This window comes from Eupeodes corollae, chromosome 2 (assembly GCF_945859685.1).
Source record: "Eupeodes corollae chromosome 2, idEupCoro1.1, whole genome shotgun sequence".
NCBI lineage: Eukaryota > Metazoa > Arthropoda > Insecta > Diptera > Syrphidae > Eupeodes > Eupeodes corollae.
This window is the reverse complement of record NC_079148.1, coordinates 117936346-117953334: the sequence shown is the minus strand read 5'-3', so window position 1 is coordinate 117953334 and position 16989 is coordinate 117936346. Positions and strand designations below refer to the sequence as shown.

At 32.0% G+C, this 16989-nt stretch overlaps 1 protein-coding gene across 1 annotated transcript in view; it reads right to left on the bottom strand.

Moving 5' to 3' along the window:
• The window catches only part of LOC129948577 (dynein axonemal heavy chain 3), a 131165-nt gene that overhangs the window by 33546 nt on the left and 80630 nt on the right, over window positions 1-16989 (bottom strand). The window contains exons 38-48 of the mRNA XM_056059683.1: window positions 12352-12423; window positions 12146-12289; window positions 11538-11720; window positions 11166-11371; window positions 10574-10888; window positions 10174-10405; window positions 2878-3003; window positions 2400-2560; window positions 1823-2056; window positions 573-692; window positions 93-508 (exon numbers count right to left, since the gene is read on the bottom strand). Of these exons, the coding sequence (XP_055915658.1) occupies window positions 93-508; window positions 573-692; window positions 1823-2056; window positions 2400-2560; window positions 2878-3003; window positions 10174-10405; window positions 10574-10888; window positions 11166-11371; window positions 11538-11720; window positions 12146-12289; window positions 12352-12423 (2209 nt within the window). The remainder of the gene's footprint in view (window positions 1-92; window positions 509-572; window positions 693-1822; window positions 2057-2399; window positions 2561-2877; window positions 3004-10173; window positions 10406-10573; window positions 10889-11165; window positions 11372-11537; window positions 11721-12145; window positions 12290-12351; window positions 12424-16989) is intronic.

The following is a 16989-nucleotide window of genomic DNA, read 5'->3' as shown; positions in this document are numbered from 1 at the left end:
GGTAAAAATATACTGCTTTTGACATATAGAAAAATCATAACAAATAATTGGTATAAACTCTGGTCTATTGCTATTCGCTAAGCAATACTTACTTGGATCTGGTTTTCTATCCGGTTTAATGCCTTTTATAACACAAACTGCTTCCAACACCAACTTAACACCATACGGAGGATTCTTCATTGACTTCACAACATAAATATCAGCTGGCTTCAAAGTATTCAAAGCTTCTAATGCTGCTTCCATAGCTGGTATAGCTTCTTGTAAATCACTTTCACAATCATCTTTAATAGCTTGTGCTGCAGCAGCAGCTTCATTAGCTGCAGCCTCATCAGCACCAACAACTTCTTTTTTCTTTTCAGCTTCAGCTGTTTCACGTTCGATATTTACCATAATTTTTTCAGTTTCTTCGGAAAGAACTTTCAACTTTGGTTGTAAATCATATAAATTCGCTTGCATTTCACCAACTTGACTGGCAGCAAAGTCTAGTTTTTCCAAACCAATAGTGTATCTAATTTATAAAAAAAAATAATTTTTTGATTGGTATAATTAATTTGATATAACTAAATTCATACCTATCTCGTAGTTGAGTGATTTCATCTAATTTCTTATTATAAAAACTTTTAAATGCCTTCAGCATTTCCAGATATGATGTTGGTGTTACATAATTTCTTCGTCCTAATTCTCTGAAACATCTTCAAAAAAAATTATTTTTTGTTAATAGTAAAAATGTATGTATTTGAAAACTTGAACCAATCAAAAAACTTAAACTTAAAAAAAAAAAAATAATATTTTTTTTTCATATCCTAATCAAACTTGTGTTAGGAAAAGTTTATAACAACAGTTCTTCCATTAAATATATTTATACGATTTTGACTACTCACTAATAGCGTTGTTTTTAAAACCGTCGAATATTCAAGAGTTTTTCAAGTTGTTATCGCATTTTAATTTTTTGTATCATAAACTACATCAGTAAATATATGGACTTTATACCAATCATCATTTTCACATGGTATTGAGCTTCTTTGTTGAAATGGAATATATCAATGATTAAAAAATCTTGTAAGAATCAATAAACGTGACTTTGAGTATTTTTTTATTTTATATTATACCATTACCCGTGGCATGATGGTAAGTGCGTTGGACTGTCATGTCAGAGGTCATGAGTTCGATTCCTGCCTCTGCCATCTAAAGTCTTTTCACGGGTACTGCCTCATGCGAGGAATTGACAAATACTCCAAGAGTAACTCTTGTCATGAAGAGGTGTTTTCTCAAATTAGCCGTTCAGATTCGGCATATAAACTGTATGTCCCCTTCATTCCTGACAACATTACTCGCACACAGGAATGGTTGAGAGTTGTAAGTCACTAGGCCCTTGATCTCAAGGGAATGTTGCGTTACCCATTTTTTTTTATTTATTTTACCATTAAAATGTAAAAGTCTGTCGTATTATTCTATCAAATGTATTTACCTTGGGAATTTATACCACTGGTTGTATACATTAATTTCGCCAAAGACAGCTAATCTCTTTGTATGTACTTTGCGTTTTTACTTTGGTATAATTGAAAGAAAGTATTGTGTTTGCGTTTGTTGTTTATTTATACTCTTATTGGTATAAAATATTGAATATCAAATATTTCTAAAAGAAATCTTCCAATTTCTTCGAAATTTTTCTCACATGTCAATTTATTATAATGCTAACTTATAAATTTCAACAACGTTAAATATGTAACTTAAGAACCTATTTTTCTATCTCAAAACCTTCCCCAACTATAGGCCTACATTATAAAGTTTCCTTATTGACATCGTTATAATGTTTACTTACTTTTCACTTGCATCAACAACTGATACATTAAAATACATCACCATCTGAACCAGATTCAGTTCCTGCTCCGACAGGGTAATCTTACTTTCCTGGGCAATACTATCCTGACTGGCTCGTGGCGTATGAGGTAATTCATCTACAGATGCATCCTCTTCTTCGGCTTTATTGAGATTCATCGAACTGATGAAATATTCAGCAACACGTACCAAAGCATCCACTGGCCATGGCATATACCTGGAAAGTAAATTCATATGTATATACTTTAAACCTTCAGACATTGCATCAGCATCATCATAAGCATCAGAGCAAGCCATATTATATACATTTTGAAAGCTTAAAAGCAACAAGCCATGCAAATGATTTTTATATCCACTTTGCACCTGATTGTGTTAATCGAAATACGTGCAGAGATTTAAGCTTCAAGCAAATGCAGACATTATACACATTATTTGTCTATCTGAATACAAGTCTAGTAACCATCAGCTCAGCCTTTTACGTATGCAGTACGTACATAGATCGAAGATGATTTAAGAAGGATATGGCTTGCAAGAAAGGATATACGAGTATATTTACTTACCAGTCAATAGTGCAACAGTTGATCAAAGATGGATACATTCTTAGACGTTCCTTAAAGGAATCCCCAATTGGAGAAAAGGCTAATGCCACATGCAGTTGCTCACGTACTCTCTCTATGAAATATCCGTACATTTCAATTGGTGAAGGATCTATATCTCGAGACTTTTCGGGTTTTTGCCCAGAACACGTCCAATAAAATGGTGATGATGGTTTCACAAAGATGTTTTCGTATATATAAATGAGGAGGACGAGATGTTTATAGTAACGATTATGTGATGTTGGGCCATATTGCATTATTATATGATATCGAATAAGAATTTATTTTTATTATTATTATTATATTGGGTGTGTTACGAATATGATTGGTAAGGGTAGATAGTGTGTCAGTTTAATGTCATAGTGTGGTTAGATGGGATTTACGTGTGAAGACGAAATCGTATCGTCTTCGTGGTATATAAGGCGAATTTTCTATTCCTTACCATTTGCTTGGCGATGTTTGTCATATTTTCCATAATTGCTGCCTTATCCTCGGACTGATAGAGATTGGGAAGGTCTCCGGTGTTTAATATTCCATTGATGTCCTCGACATAACCCTCATCCACTGCCTGCGTTTATAATATAAGGGTAAAGGGTATAAAGGATGAATTCATTAGAAACAGGACATGTTTGTTTGGTTCTGTATATTGTTGTGAATATCTTCTAACCAACATCAACCAACACAATACATACTCCTATATGCTATGTACAATCATGTGAGTTTAGAATCGATTTAATTTAGTTTACAGGTAATCGACCGGATATATTGAAATTGAAATAAGTGGGCGAAAATCCGAAAGACAGACAGAGAAAGAAAGGGAAAGAGGCATAGTGTCCCAACTTAAGTGCGATTTAATTAAATTACAGTGCAAAGTAACAGGGGATAATATACTTTGTACCTATACAATCCTTTCCTCTGGACAGGAAGGTGAGAGCTACCTCAATGTGAACAGAGAGGGGATTGGGTATTGACAACCCAAAAGTCTCCTCAGGCAAAAGGTAAACTATTTCGATTGCCATTTTGTAAATTTAATAGAACAAACGTGTGATGTAGATGATGGAGAATAATTGAGATTAAAAGATATTATGTTGGTAAATGCATACATAGACATACATACATTTAAAAGTGTCCTTTTTGAGGGGTCTTTTTGAGAAGGCACAAAAACGACCAAGCACAAAAAAAGGAAACAAAACATCAAACCCTACGGGCCTTGGGAGAGAGTAGATGAAATGAGATTGAATCAAAAGTGATAAACTTTGATGATGTTTGATGAAAGGACAATCTTGTGGGGTGATTTGCTTAGATTAGTGCGAGTAAAGGTGTAAAAGGTGTATGTACTATACACATATATACATATATAAAATGAGGTCTATAATATGTGTCCTCTTATGTTGATGAGAGACTATTTCAGTGAGTAATTATTATATCTATACGAATAAGGACTATAGAATACATCATCAGAGTCCTTAATCCTTATGCAAAAATGAGACAGAGAGAAAGAGAGAAAACATAGTAAAGGCTTTATCCTTTCTTAATTTTCTTTTAAGAGACAATTATAGGTTTGGATGGCTATGTCTGTGGGACGCATGAGAATATATATTCTGATCAAAGTTTTCATTTCAAAAGTAAAGAAGGTATAAATTTTATATCTGGGTGGCTTGCAAATCGATTGTAATCAGTATTTTGTCTTTTTTGTTGTTTCAATAAGGATGTGAAAGGAGCAGGTGTTATGGAGAAAAGAACAAAATACAAACCTACATAAAGTTTTGTTTATATGGATATAAATCATAGAGAGGGAGAGATAAATGACATTTTGACAAGTAAATCTGTGTTCTATTGAGAAATGATGATGTTATCTGTGATTTGGATGATTTTTAGACAAAAGGCTTTGGGTTTTCTACTATATGTGATTTATGAAGGTACATCATCATCATCATGTATAGTTTTATGAGTTGAATAATTGCAAATGTTTTAAGACAACCTTTGCGTATACCTACAACTACAAGTTAGTTTATTGATTGTAAAATAAAATTGAAATCATTATTTTAAGAAGGAGAGTTAGGTAGAGTTCGTCTATAGGACTGTTTTTCTTCTATGTCGAATTTTAATTTATGTCCTTTTAACGTCCACTGAACTATAAAAATGTAATATAAATAATCGAAAAACTCTTTATGACATCAAAGATTGTTATTAGTTTAAAAATGTCACTTAAAAATTATGGTAAAAGGTTTATGTTAAGTATTAAAATTTGAACCCCGGACCTATTGCTTTATAGATCAACAAAAAAGGTACTTAGCACATTAAAAAGAGGATTGTTTTGGGAATGATATAAGTAAAAGTTAGATTGTTAACTATTAAAAAAAAAACTAACACAAACATACCTAAAATAATTCTATAAACATAATTACACCATGAAATCCGTAAAATACTCATCTCTTTATGGTGTTTATATTAATTCAAAGCCATGATAAATAATGACAAACGGAACCAACATAAACTTAAACTATATATATAAAATAACTTGTTTTGTTTTACCGTGAAGGTATTATTGGGCTTGAATTTTCCACAGTTGCATATTAATTTAATCTATGAATAGTATTAATAACCATTCTATTGGTTTATAATAGGGGCCAACATAATTAACAAATTCTTAGTCTAATGTTATGTTATGGGTTCCAGCACCTTCAATAAATATTTAAACAAAATATATGTATATACATCTATTGATACGCTTAAAGTATAATGCGTCACGCTACTGAAATTCACACTTTATTAGACTACTAAATAATATGGTCTTAAAGTGTATCAATATTAATTAAACAGGCTATAGTTTTTTTTAAAGTATAGGCCATTTTATGCAAGGTAGAGATACAAAAGTTATTGTTTTCTATACAAACAAATATTTAAAATTATAATGATCTTATTAGCAGACAGAGAGGGTATAACAGTAAATTAAAAACCATTGCCATATGGGTATTAAAGCAGAAAAAGCCTCGGAATTTCATTAAATTAATTGAAATTTAAGAAAATCATACATTTGGAGATTATCTTTATCTTTAAGTCTTCAGTGGTATTTTGTCTTCTCTTTCTTATATCTCTATTTTTTGTTTTTATTTTATTTAAATAATTTAAAATGCATAGAATAAGTGACAAATTTAGTTTTTATAGTTCAATGGCCTTTTTATTAGGAATAAAATAAAGTGCAATATCTTTGTACGAGGTCGTCTGTATTGCTTTAGTTGCTCAATGTTTAACATTAACTCTATTGGTATTTTTTCAAATGTTATAATAAATTGAAATATGTATTGTTTAATTTATTACTTAGCTTCGTCATGGTTATAAGCATTTTAGAGCATTTAGAATTAATTTTAAGACATTTCAAAATTTGATGAAATTCATGTCAGCTCAAGGCCTAGTTTTTAATTATAACTCACTACCTAAAGAAATTTTATTAGTCAAAGAAATAAATGGATGTTATGTTATCTCAAAATAGATATTTTTCGCTGACTTAGCAAATGGAAGTGTAAAATTGTTTGAGCTTTCTTCCTTTTAACTTTAACTTCTCACTGAAGAAATTAAGGCGTAATCTCCATTTTCTTTCCATGTTTTAAATTAAAACAAATAGTTTTAACTTAACTTCCTTAGTTTTTAAGAAGAAGATTGTTATGAAATCAATAGAGTGACTTTAATTTAAACAATGTACGCGTAAATTTTCAAACTAATTTCAATCCATGGATTTAAGTGAGACGTCTGCTTGTGCGTGTGTACGTGTATGCTTTGTATTTGTATTTCTTATTTAAGTTTTAAAAACTGCTATATAATTTTTTTTCCGAATTGAATGTTTTGGAAAAAAGCGGCTGGGATGCGACCCACACTGATAATTTTCCAATCCGCCGGTGGATTTGTCTTGCTTGAAAGTTTGAAGGTTTTCGTGTTTTGTTAAAAAAGTAGTCAGTTGAATTATTCTTAAAAATTTTTAAACTATTAAGAATACTATGCATGTAATGAAATAGTTTGATTTCAAAATCAATTTTTGTTAACGAGATTTTTAGTCGAAAATCAATTTTTACCAGGTTTAGTACCATTTCTTAAAAGTTTTCATTTTTTTTTATACAAATTGGATGAAATAAATTAATTTGAAGTCAATATTTTTCTATTATTCACGAGATTTTATTTTATTATTTTATGTAAAAATGGATTTAAAAAAAAAAAAATAAATGAATATAACAATATTTTCTGTGAGATCAAATTAGTTTGAAGCCAATATTTTTAATTTTTGAAAAAACATTTCAAACAAAAACCAATTTTTACCAACTTTTATTAATTTTGTTTCGGTTTTTTTTTGTAAGTAAACTGCCAATTCGATTTTTCTCAAAATTTCACTGAATATTCAAAAGAATATTTTTTATAAGAAAAAATTAATTTAGAGCTTTAATTTAAAATTTTTGAAAAGACATTTGAGTTGCAAAAACAATTTTTACCAACTATGAATAATGTATTATTAGGTTTTTATTTCTTGAACAAAAAACAGTCTGATTTTTCTCAAAATTTTACCAGATGTTAAAAACGTTATTTTTCGTTGGACAAAATTGTTTTGGGAGACAAAATCATTTTTTGTTCATAAATTTTTCGGGGTGACACAAATTTCGTATTTATAAAAACGTGTGCTTCAAGTCTCTAGAGTTATTGGTTCGTTACATATTTTGGGTTAGACAAATTTTTAACTTCCCATAGGAAGTTCTTGCAATGGGTCCGATTTGTCAAATTGAAAATTTTGACATTTCTCGACGTTTCAAGGTCCCTAGAGTCGAAATAAAAGATTTTTAGAAAGATGTCTGTGCGTGCGTGTGTACGTACGTTTGTACGTCCGTACGTTCGCGACGTTTTTTTCGTCGTCCATAGTTCAAGAACCAGAAGAGATATCGACTTCAAATAAATTTTTTTATACAGATAATAAGGCAGAAAAATGCAGAAAGGGCTCTCAAGAAAATTGCGTGGGTGGTTTTTTTACCATGGCAATTTAAAAAAAGGTGAAAATTTTGGTTAACCCTAAATATCTTACGAACCAAAAACGCTAATGACTTGAATTAAATTTGATATAATATATTGTAACGTGATACCAAAGAGGCATATTTTTTGAAAAAAATCAATATAACGGTTTTTTTATAAATCAATAAAACTGAACAAAAAAAATTTGTCACCTCCAAAATTTTACGACTGAAATATGATTTCATCTCTAAAACAATTTTGTGCAACGAAGAATAATGTTTTTGACATCTGATAAAATTTTGAGAAAAATCTAATTGACAGTTTTTTATACAAAAAATACAAACCTAAAAAAAAATGTATAAAATTTGGTAAAAATTGATTTTCGACTCAAATATCTTTTCAAAACTTTGAGATATTGGATTGAATTTACTTTTATCTTCCAAAACATTTTGTTGTCAACATTCAGTTAAAGTTTGAAAAAAATCGATTTGACAGTTTTTGTACAAAAAATTAACAAAAGTTCGTAAAAAATGATTTTAGACTCAAATATCTTTTCAAAAATTTGAGATAATAGGTTCTAACTAATTTTTTCTTATAAAAAATATTGTTTTCAACATTAGGACAAATTTTGAGAAAAATTGGAATGACAGTTTTTTTACAAAAAATAAAAACCTGAAAAAAAATGTATAAAAGTTTGTAAAAATTGATTTTCGACTCAAATATCTCTTCAAAAATTTTAAATATTGGCTTCAAACTAATTTTATCTTATAAGAAATATTGTTTTCAACATTTGGTAAAATTTTAAAAAATTCGAATTGACAGTTTTTTTACAAAAAATAAAACTCTAAAAAAAAATAGGGTAAAAATTTACTTTCAAATAGCTTTTCAAACATTAAAAATATTGTCTTCAAACTTATTTTATTTCAGAGAAAATATTGTTTTCAATATTCAGTAATTTTTATATAAAAATCCAAAAGTCCGTTTTTTCCATAAAAAATAAAATCTACAAAAAATAGTGCCCAAATTTGGTAAAAATACATATAGACAAACTTTTAAGCAAGACAAATCGACAGACGGGAGTTGAAGTTATCAGTGTGGGTCGCATCCCAGCCTCTTTTTGTTTTGAAATTGCTATGTTAAAAAAATAAACTCACTTCATTTTTTTGACAGTCCTTTATGCATCTTTCTGCATTATTATCTGTATAATAAGATTTATTTGAAGTCAATATCTCTACTGGTTCTTGAGGTAAGGACGACGAAAAAACGTCGCGAACGTACGGACGTACGAACGTGCGTACACCCGCACGCAAATACATCTCTGTAAAAATCTTTTATTTCGACTCAAGGGACCTTGAAACGTCGAGAAATGTCCAAGTTTTCAATTCGACAATAACTTCCTATGTCTGTTAAAAAAGTACCTATATAAGATTTAAAAATATACCTGCAAAATAAGTTTGTCTTCAAAGATATAAATGTCATTTGATTTGTCAAAACATCGGCGCTATTCATCCCAAGACACAACTCATCCTACGACAACTCATCCCGGAAATGAAAAATACTTGTAAGCATACTTAACGAAAACAATTGTTTTTGTATGCAACGAGTTCGTTCAAAGCTTTTCTTATGGATAGCTTTATTTTAATTTCATATTAGAAGAACCAGGATGGAAAATAAATTATCTGATGATGAGAAAGAGGCAGAACATATATTCTTAAATTGTAAAGCGATTGCCTATTGGTTGTGTTGTTAAGTAGTTTTCTAAAAAGGATAAGTAAAAGTTCATTCTCGTGCTCAGCTTTATGCAGATAGATAAATAAAGACATGGTTATGATGATAATGAAGGAATGTTATAGCTAAAAATAGGAATTTAATTAAAATTTTGTCAAAATTATGCGCTCTTTCGGGGTCATGCACAGTTAAAATAATTTTTAAAAAAATATTTAAAGATTTAAAAAATCTTAAATATAAGTTTGTCTTCAAAACTTTAATACATTTTTATAAATCAAAAAACCCTTGATTTTTTTTTTGAAAGTCCTTAGAGCGTTCTTCTTTTATAAATTAATTTTGTATATATTATGAAATTTTTAATTCTGTTCTAAAAATATTTTTGTTATGGATTTGTTTAGTGATTCTAAATATAAACTCTACATTTGAATTTCTCAAAAAATGTTGACCCATTTTTGTTATATAGAATTTTGAAAAAAAAAATCAATATTTGTTTAAAAATTCAAACAATAAAACAATTCGTTTTTGATAATCAAATATTGTAATTCTTTCCTGAGCAATGCCAAAATATGTTTTTCTTACTAAAAGAAGCCAAGTTGAAAAATAAAATGTTTAGAGAAAATTTAAAAAAAATGTATCGGTTTGTTTTTGAGAAAAGTCGAATTTTCATTTTTTGACCGAACAAATTGTGTTGCGGCCACTGTTAGTTTTGATCCAATCGAATCAACGGTTTAGGCTGTAGGAGCCTGGGCAGACAGACCGGGCGGAATCGGGGGACCAACTTTTTTAGACTTCTCTACCATCGTAATATCATGTTGGATTAAAATCTCGAGTTGGAAAATTTTTAACAAATGCAAAACTTGCCATAGTATTTTGGTGTCCTTAACTAACTCTTATGTTTAACATCCGATATAATGTTTTTTAAAGTGTATAAAATGGAAAATTTCGATTTAATATATTTAAATTCGAGAGACTTCTTTAAAAATCACACAAACAAACAAAGAAATGCTGTAAATAAAAATACCTGAGAATCGGAAAACAAGAAGACCGTATGATTTAAATTAAAGCCAGCCGTCATTAGAATTTTTCTCAAATCGTCCCTCCAATCGGCCATCGAATAGGTTTTTGTCACTTGAACGGTCATCAGTTTTGCATCGGCAATATGTGCAGCCAATTTAGCTGCACTCCGTCGTCCAGAACCACCCATGCCAACCATTAAAATATTGCCCCGTGGCATTTGGAGAATTCGTGAAACCCTTTCATATGCAAAATATTCATGGTACAAAAATATACAAACATTCAAACATACGAGTATAGTACATATAGATATGAAAGCCAATTTTATTACAAAAGATCCGCGAAGCGACAGAGACAGAGTTTGTCATTCTGTCTGTCGATTCGTTCGTTATGTTGTTTTCTTTTACCTGGAAATATGTTCGATAGCAAATCGAAACAACACCAAATCCATTGGTGTATTCGAAAACGCATTGTATTCCTTCAGATAGTATTGCATGACCTTTTCCAATTTGTCATAGCTCTCGATTTCGTCGTAGATTTTCGGATCGGCGTCTGGTTCCATGTAGTTTCCGAAAAATAAATTACGTAAATCATCGTCTGTCAGTTTGGCACCTTTTTCGATGCGCTCCTCCATGGCTTGTTCGAGACTGAAACGCAGATGGGCCTTACAGGAGTTACGTGCCATTTCCAATAACAGTTCGCGGTCCCGTTGTTCGATTAAGCTGTGTTTGTTTTTTTTCCATTTTTTAAATAAAAGGATAGAGAAGAGGTTGAATTAATGACAAAAACGGGATTTAAGTTTGATTGTGTCACAGTAGAGCAGACATCCCATCCTAGCAAGGATGCACACAATGCACATCGAAAGGAAGTGATTTGTTTTCCTCGCTAGGATGATAGCTTCAATGGGTTAAAGGGGTGCAGATGTTGCCTGAAAAACACCAACTACCGCCCCATAACACAGAGAAGACAATATAGAGTAGTTGCTCTGTGATCTATTACCGGTCATAAAAAACCCGATAGGTTTCGTGCGCCCACAGACGGCCTAGTTTCTCGGGATCGGGAAGCCTTTTAGCCGGCACCAGGACAATGCCAGTGAATACACGAGTTATGTCACGTAGCGAGAAGGTGTAATGCGATTTGGCCGGAGTTGGCAGAAATACCGAAATTGCTTGGCGATAAATGTTGACCATTGCCTCTGCCAGACCCTGCATAGATTGGATGTTGAAAATGATCAGATCCAAAAGAAAGAGAAAGGGGGAGAGAGTGTATTGAGAAATATAGTTTGAACAAGGAAAATATGATTTATTCCTCGGAGCAGAGTATACCTAGATACACCTACATAAGACCAAAAATAGTAAAGAACAAACTTACTTTCGAGAGGAGTGCCACTTTATCTGTATAGTCCTTGGCGAAGTGCCAGTCGCCAATTGTTGTGAATATTTTTGTGATTGTGGAATCTTCGAAAGCGTCTACTGCAACCACAAATGTATGGCGATAGAAGCGTGGGAAAATGAAATTGCTTCCACCAACTAGGCCCATTGCTCCGATGAATCCCTGAAAATACATACACACATACATAGGTAGATTGTAGGTATTCATGTGTATGAACTATTTGTACCACACTATGCACATATAAAAAGGATATGTTTCTGATGTTGATGATAGAATTTCATGCAATCGCGCATTCATTGTTTCAGGATGTTCTCGTTTTATGTTTTTTTTTTAAATTTGTATTTGTTCCTTTCAAACATTTGTGCATGTGTGCATGAGAAAATGTGTGTTTTTTATTTCTATTTTATTTTTGCATCAACACAAACTGATTGCATATTCATAGGATCGCTTCCGCCAATGGTTCATTAAGTGCCACTCAGGAGCGATTTCTATGAATACTGAGTAGAAACATATGCTAGATGCAGGCGGGTAGCTAGCTAGTGCCTAGTGTAGATGAATATAATGGTGAAGGGGTCATTCGCTCTTACCACATCAATCAGTTCCAGTTTGGATGTGTCATCTAGATCTGACCAATAGCCATGGTCCAACCATTGTCGTACCAGTTCTAAGGGTGGTTGAGAGCCGTAAGTGTCTTTTGATGGCATTCCAACGTCATCACAAAATACAAGGCACTTATTCGATTGAAATTGAGATGAGTTATATTTAAAAAAATGTATGATCAGAAAATGTTTACCTTTTTACCGATTGGCGGTCCGAAAACACCTTTTCTCCTTCTGTCCAATTTTGCCATTACTGTTTCTTGAACCTAACACACAAATAATTAAAATTAATAATAATGGTGTGCGAAAAATTATTCCAACTTATAAAAAAAATAACAAACAGGAATGTGTAAATCTTTTCTAAAAAGTGAACATTTTATTATTTTCCAATGTATTTTATCAATCAATAAACTTTGTAAATTATATTTAGAATTTTGAAAAGCTTTTTAGTAATATGCAGAGAGAAATTTGCATTTGAAAATAAGAGTTTGTTTTGCAAAGCTGTCAAAAACTTATAAAATAATATAGGAACCATTTTGAAAATAAGGAAAATAATAATATTATAACAAGGCATAATGGATATAAACAGTTTTTGTTTAGCTTTGAGGGTAAACGGATTGATTCTTCTAAATTTCAAAAATGTCGGATTTTGTAGAGGTTTTTACAGGTCCGACGACATCGTTACCATCCTTTAGTGGAATTTGAACGCTTATAGCAGTAACAACTTTTCTTTTGAAAAGCTGCTGAAGAAGTTAAAAATAGTGATGAAAGAGTAATAAAAATTCGATATCGGAAATAATTTTTGGACAAAAGAACGTTTTCGATTAACGAAAAGCATCTTCGAATTTGTGTCGTCTAAAATTGGAAACAAACTACAATTCAATAGCCAAAGGAATATGTTTTGAAGTCCCTTTCAGAAATTTTTGAAAACACTACATTGAGCTGGGAATGGAGCCTAATACTGCATTAAATATGGAAAGCAAATCTTCTGCGGAATATTAAATCGAATATTGAATATTTCTAATTTTTCTCATCACCTCGCTTTTTTTTTTTTTAGGGTTTTCCTAGTTTACTTGGTTATGTTGACGGTGCCACGATATATATTAATTTTTTAAAGTACGAATTAATTGCAAAGTTTATTTTTAAATTGCGAAGCTGCACAATGAAAAAGTTGTTGGTGATTTAGGCCCCTGATATGCATCAAACATTTTTTTTTTGAAATTTCAGAAGTTTAAAGGCGTGTTAATAATTTTCTACAAATCAACCATAAAACATCAAATACCACTTTTTTCACCTAAGCTGGTTTTTCACCCATACGTATGCTTATTGAGTAAAAAAATGTCACTTATACAGATAAGTGAACACAAAATAACAAACGTGGATTTAAGAGTGTAGATTTAAAAGACCATATTGCGATCGACGCCAGACACGCTTCCAGCATCGTGGATGTCCGAACTTTCCGAGGTGCTAATATCGACTCGGGCCACTACCTCGTTGTAGCCAAGGTAGCACTTCGGGTTTCTAGACCCAAGGCAAAACAGGAAGGTGCTGGGAGAAGAACAGCTACAATCGCCAGAGATCGCCAAACCCTTTTCGGACCGAGTTACAAGTAACCTCTAGAGAAGTTCTTTGTCGGTCTATGAGCAGAAGAGGCGAGAGGAAAAAAATTGTAGATATTGGCTTTTAACAACTTTTATCTTTCAACAAAATTGTTGTCAACATTCAGTAAAATTTTGAAAAAAAAAACGAATTGACAGTTTTTGTACAAGAATTAAAAACCTAAAAAAAATTACCAAAAGTTGGTGAAAATTGATTGATTGATTGATATTAGCTTTAAACTAATTTTATCTTATAAGATATAATATTGTTTTCAATATTCGATCAAATTTTGAAAAAAATCGAATTGACAGTTTTTTTACAAAAAATAAAACTCTAAAAAAAACAATTCTAATATTTGATAAAAATTTACTTTCAATTTAAATAGCTTTTCAAAAATTAAAAATATTGGCTTCAAACTTATTTTATTTCACAGAAAATATTGTTTTTGATATTCAGTAATTTTTATATAAAAATCCAACAGTCCGTTTTTTCATTAGAAAAAAATCTACAAAAAATAGTACGCAAATTTGGTAAAAATTGATACTAGTACATATAGACAAACTTTTAGGCAAGATCAATCGACAGACTGGATGGGAAGTTATCAGTGTGGGTCGCATCCCAGCCTCTTTTTTACTTGGTTATGTTGACGGTACCACGATATATATTAATTTTTTAAAATACGAATTAATTGCAAAGTTTATTTTTAAATTGGTGAAACAATTTTACTTTTCACTTTTAAAACAAAGTCAGAAAAGTCTTTTTACTCTAAAAATTTTGAAAAACATTTGGTAACTAATTTTGGAAGATATTTAGGCCCCTGATATGCATCAAACATTTTTTTTTTGAAATTTCAGAAGTTTAAAGGCGTGTAAATAATTAAAAGGTCAAATATCACTTTTTTCACCTAAGCGGGTTTTTCACCCATACGCATGCTTATTGAGTAAAAAACTCGGACCACTACCTCGTTGTAGCCAAGGTAGCACTTCGGGTTTCCAGACCCAAGGCAAAACAGGAAGGTGCTGGGAGAAGGTACAACGTCGAACAGCTACAATCGCCAGAGATCGCCAAACCCTTTTCGGACCGAGTTACAAGTAACCTCTAGAGAAGTTCTCTGTCGCTCTATGAGCAGAAGAGGCGAGAGGAACATCGACTTCTCAGAAGGAAAAAGAGAGGGCATGAGAAGCGTGCAGTCAAAGAGGTTGAGAGGAGCTTACTACATGCTGTATGTCGTCAAGAAAGCACATACAACACCGACGTCTTGGTCAAAACGTCACCATCAACAGACGTAAATTTGAGGTAATCAAGGACTTCGTCTACCTAGTCTCCGCTGTAAACGCAGAAAAAAACACCAGTGCTGAGATTAAACGCAGAATTACTTTTGCTAACCGCTGTTTCTTTGGGCTAAGAAAGCAATTGATTGGAAAGTCCTCTCTCGAGGTCGCTTTATAGGACCCTCATCATCCCCGTCTTGCTATACGGTGGAGAAGCATGGACTATGACAAAAGCGGATGAAAGTACCGTGGGTCAGTTCGAGAGAAAAGTTCTTCGTGTGATCTACGGTCCCGTATGCATCGAAGGGGAGTGGAGGAGAAGATGGAACGACGAGCTGTACGGGCTGTAGAATGACGTAGACTTAGCCAGAAGGGTAAAAGTCCAACGTTCCATGTAGAGCGCATGGAAACCAATGCTCCGGCCTGGAAAGTCTTCGAAACCACACCCACAGGACAGCGCAGTAGAGGAAGACCACGGATCAGGTGGTGCTAACAAGTGGAAAGTGACCTCACCCAACTTGGAGCGCGAAACTGGAGACATTTAGCTAGGGACCGAGGACTGTAGCGCCACCTTTGGTAAGATTTAAAAGATGAAACAATTATTGTATTAAAATAAGCCAAAGATAAGCTAGAGTTTTTAAAGTAATTGCTTCACAACGATTTTGGGATAAGTAGCTGCTATCCTATTTAAATAGGTTCAACAAGTCCATGTGAAGTTTAAAAAAAATAAATTGGGTGATGCAACAGTCCGTTAAGAATTAAGGCTTAATGAATTACAACTCTCAAATAATCCTGTGTGCAGGAACTGTTGTCAGGGATGGGGGAACCTACAGTTTTTAAGCCGAATCCGAACGGCTAATTTGAGAAAGCACTTGGCATGACAGTCCAACGCACTAACCATTATGCCACGGGTACTATACACATGTGATGTTTTACTATAACTATATATTCCTCGGTGAAATCTAAAGTAATCATCGAAATGAATCATTTTAGGCTATTTATTAATCTTGAAAGATAATGACTTAACAATGATATTACCAACAAAAATTGTCAAAGAAATTTTTTTTAAAAATGACAATTGAAAATGATATGAAACTAAAAAAGTTTATGCCACAACCATATTCTTTTCACAACGGTCTAGTTTTTGTATTTGTTGGCTTCCCTATTTTAATATTGCTGTGTTCAGTTCTTTAATATTAAATCGACAAATGTATGCATTCATATCCTTTTTTTGTATATACTCTTAAAGTCTTTATGCAATAAAAACCTTCCAAATGCATTGATACAATTTTATCTTTGGTATTGAATACAAAATTGATGACTACTAAATTTTATTTAGAAAAATAAAAAAACAATTCCCAAACGTTCTATTTCAAAAATTCATATATCACACCGGTCGTACCTTTTAACCGATGATATACCAGGACATTTCGATAAACATTCCGATAATAATATCAAATCATAAAATTCCAATTCAAATCTAATCACCGCTCTAAATCCCGCCAGGATCTACTATATAAAATAAAATCTCTAGAGGATATATTTTTAGAATGAGAAATCAATGCGCTTGTGGCTATTATTATTATTATCCCTATTTTAAATGTGCGCCATAACAATTCTAACAAGGATAGGACAGAATAGGATATGCTATAGTATTTATATTGCCAACCTGTTAGAATATCCACCATTTTGACCTTTATCAATACTAAAAATACTGCATCTCTCTATAATTTCTAATCCACTATCTATCTATATATACGACCTATGCGAGCGAGTACAAGCTTTGACTATCGCCTCATGTGAATCTCTTTATCTAATATATCGATAAACTATGTATAGGTAGATATAGCTTTATGTATTTTATACACAACAATGTGGAAATCTATTAATTTAGACCAATTTGCGTAGTCATTGTTCGACCATAGATTTTAATGCAATTATCCTGTTCGAGCCGCCTCATTA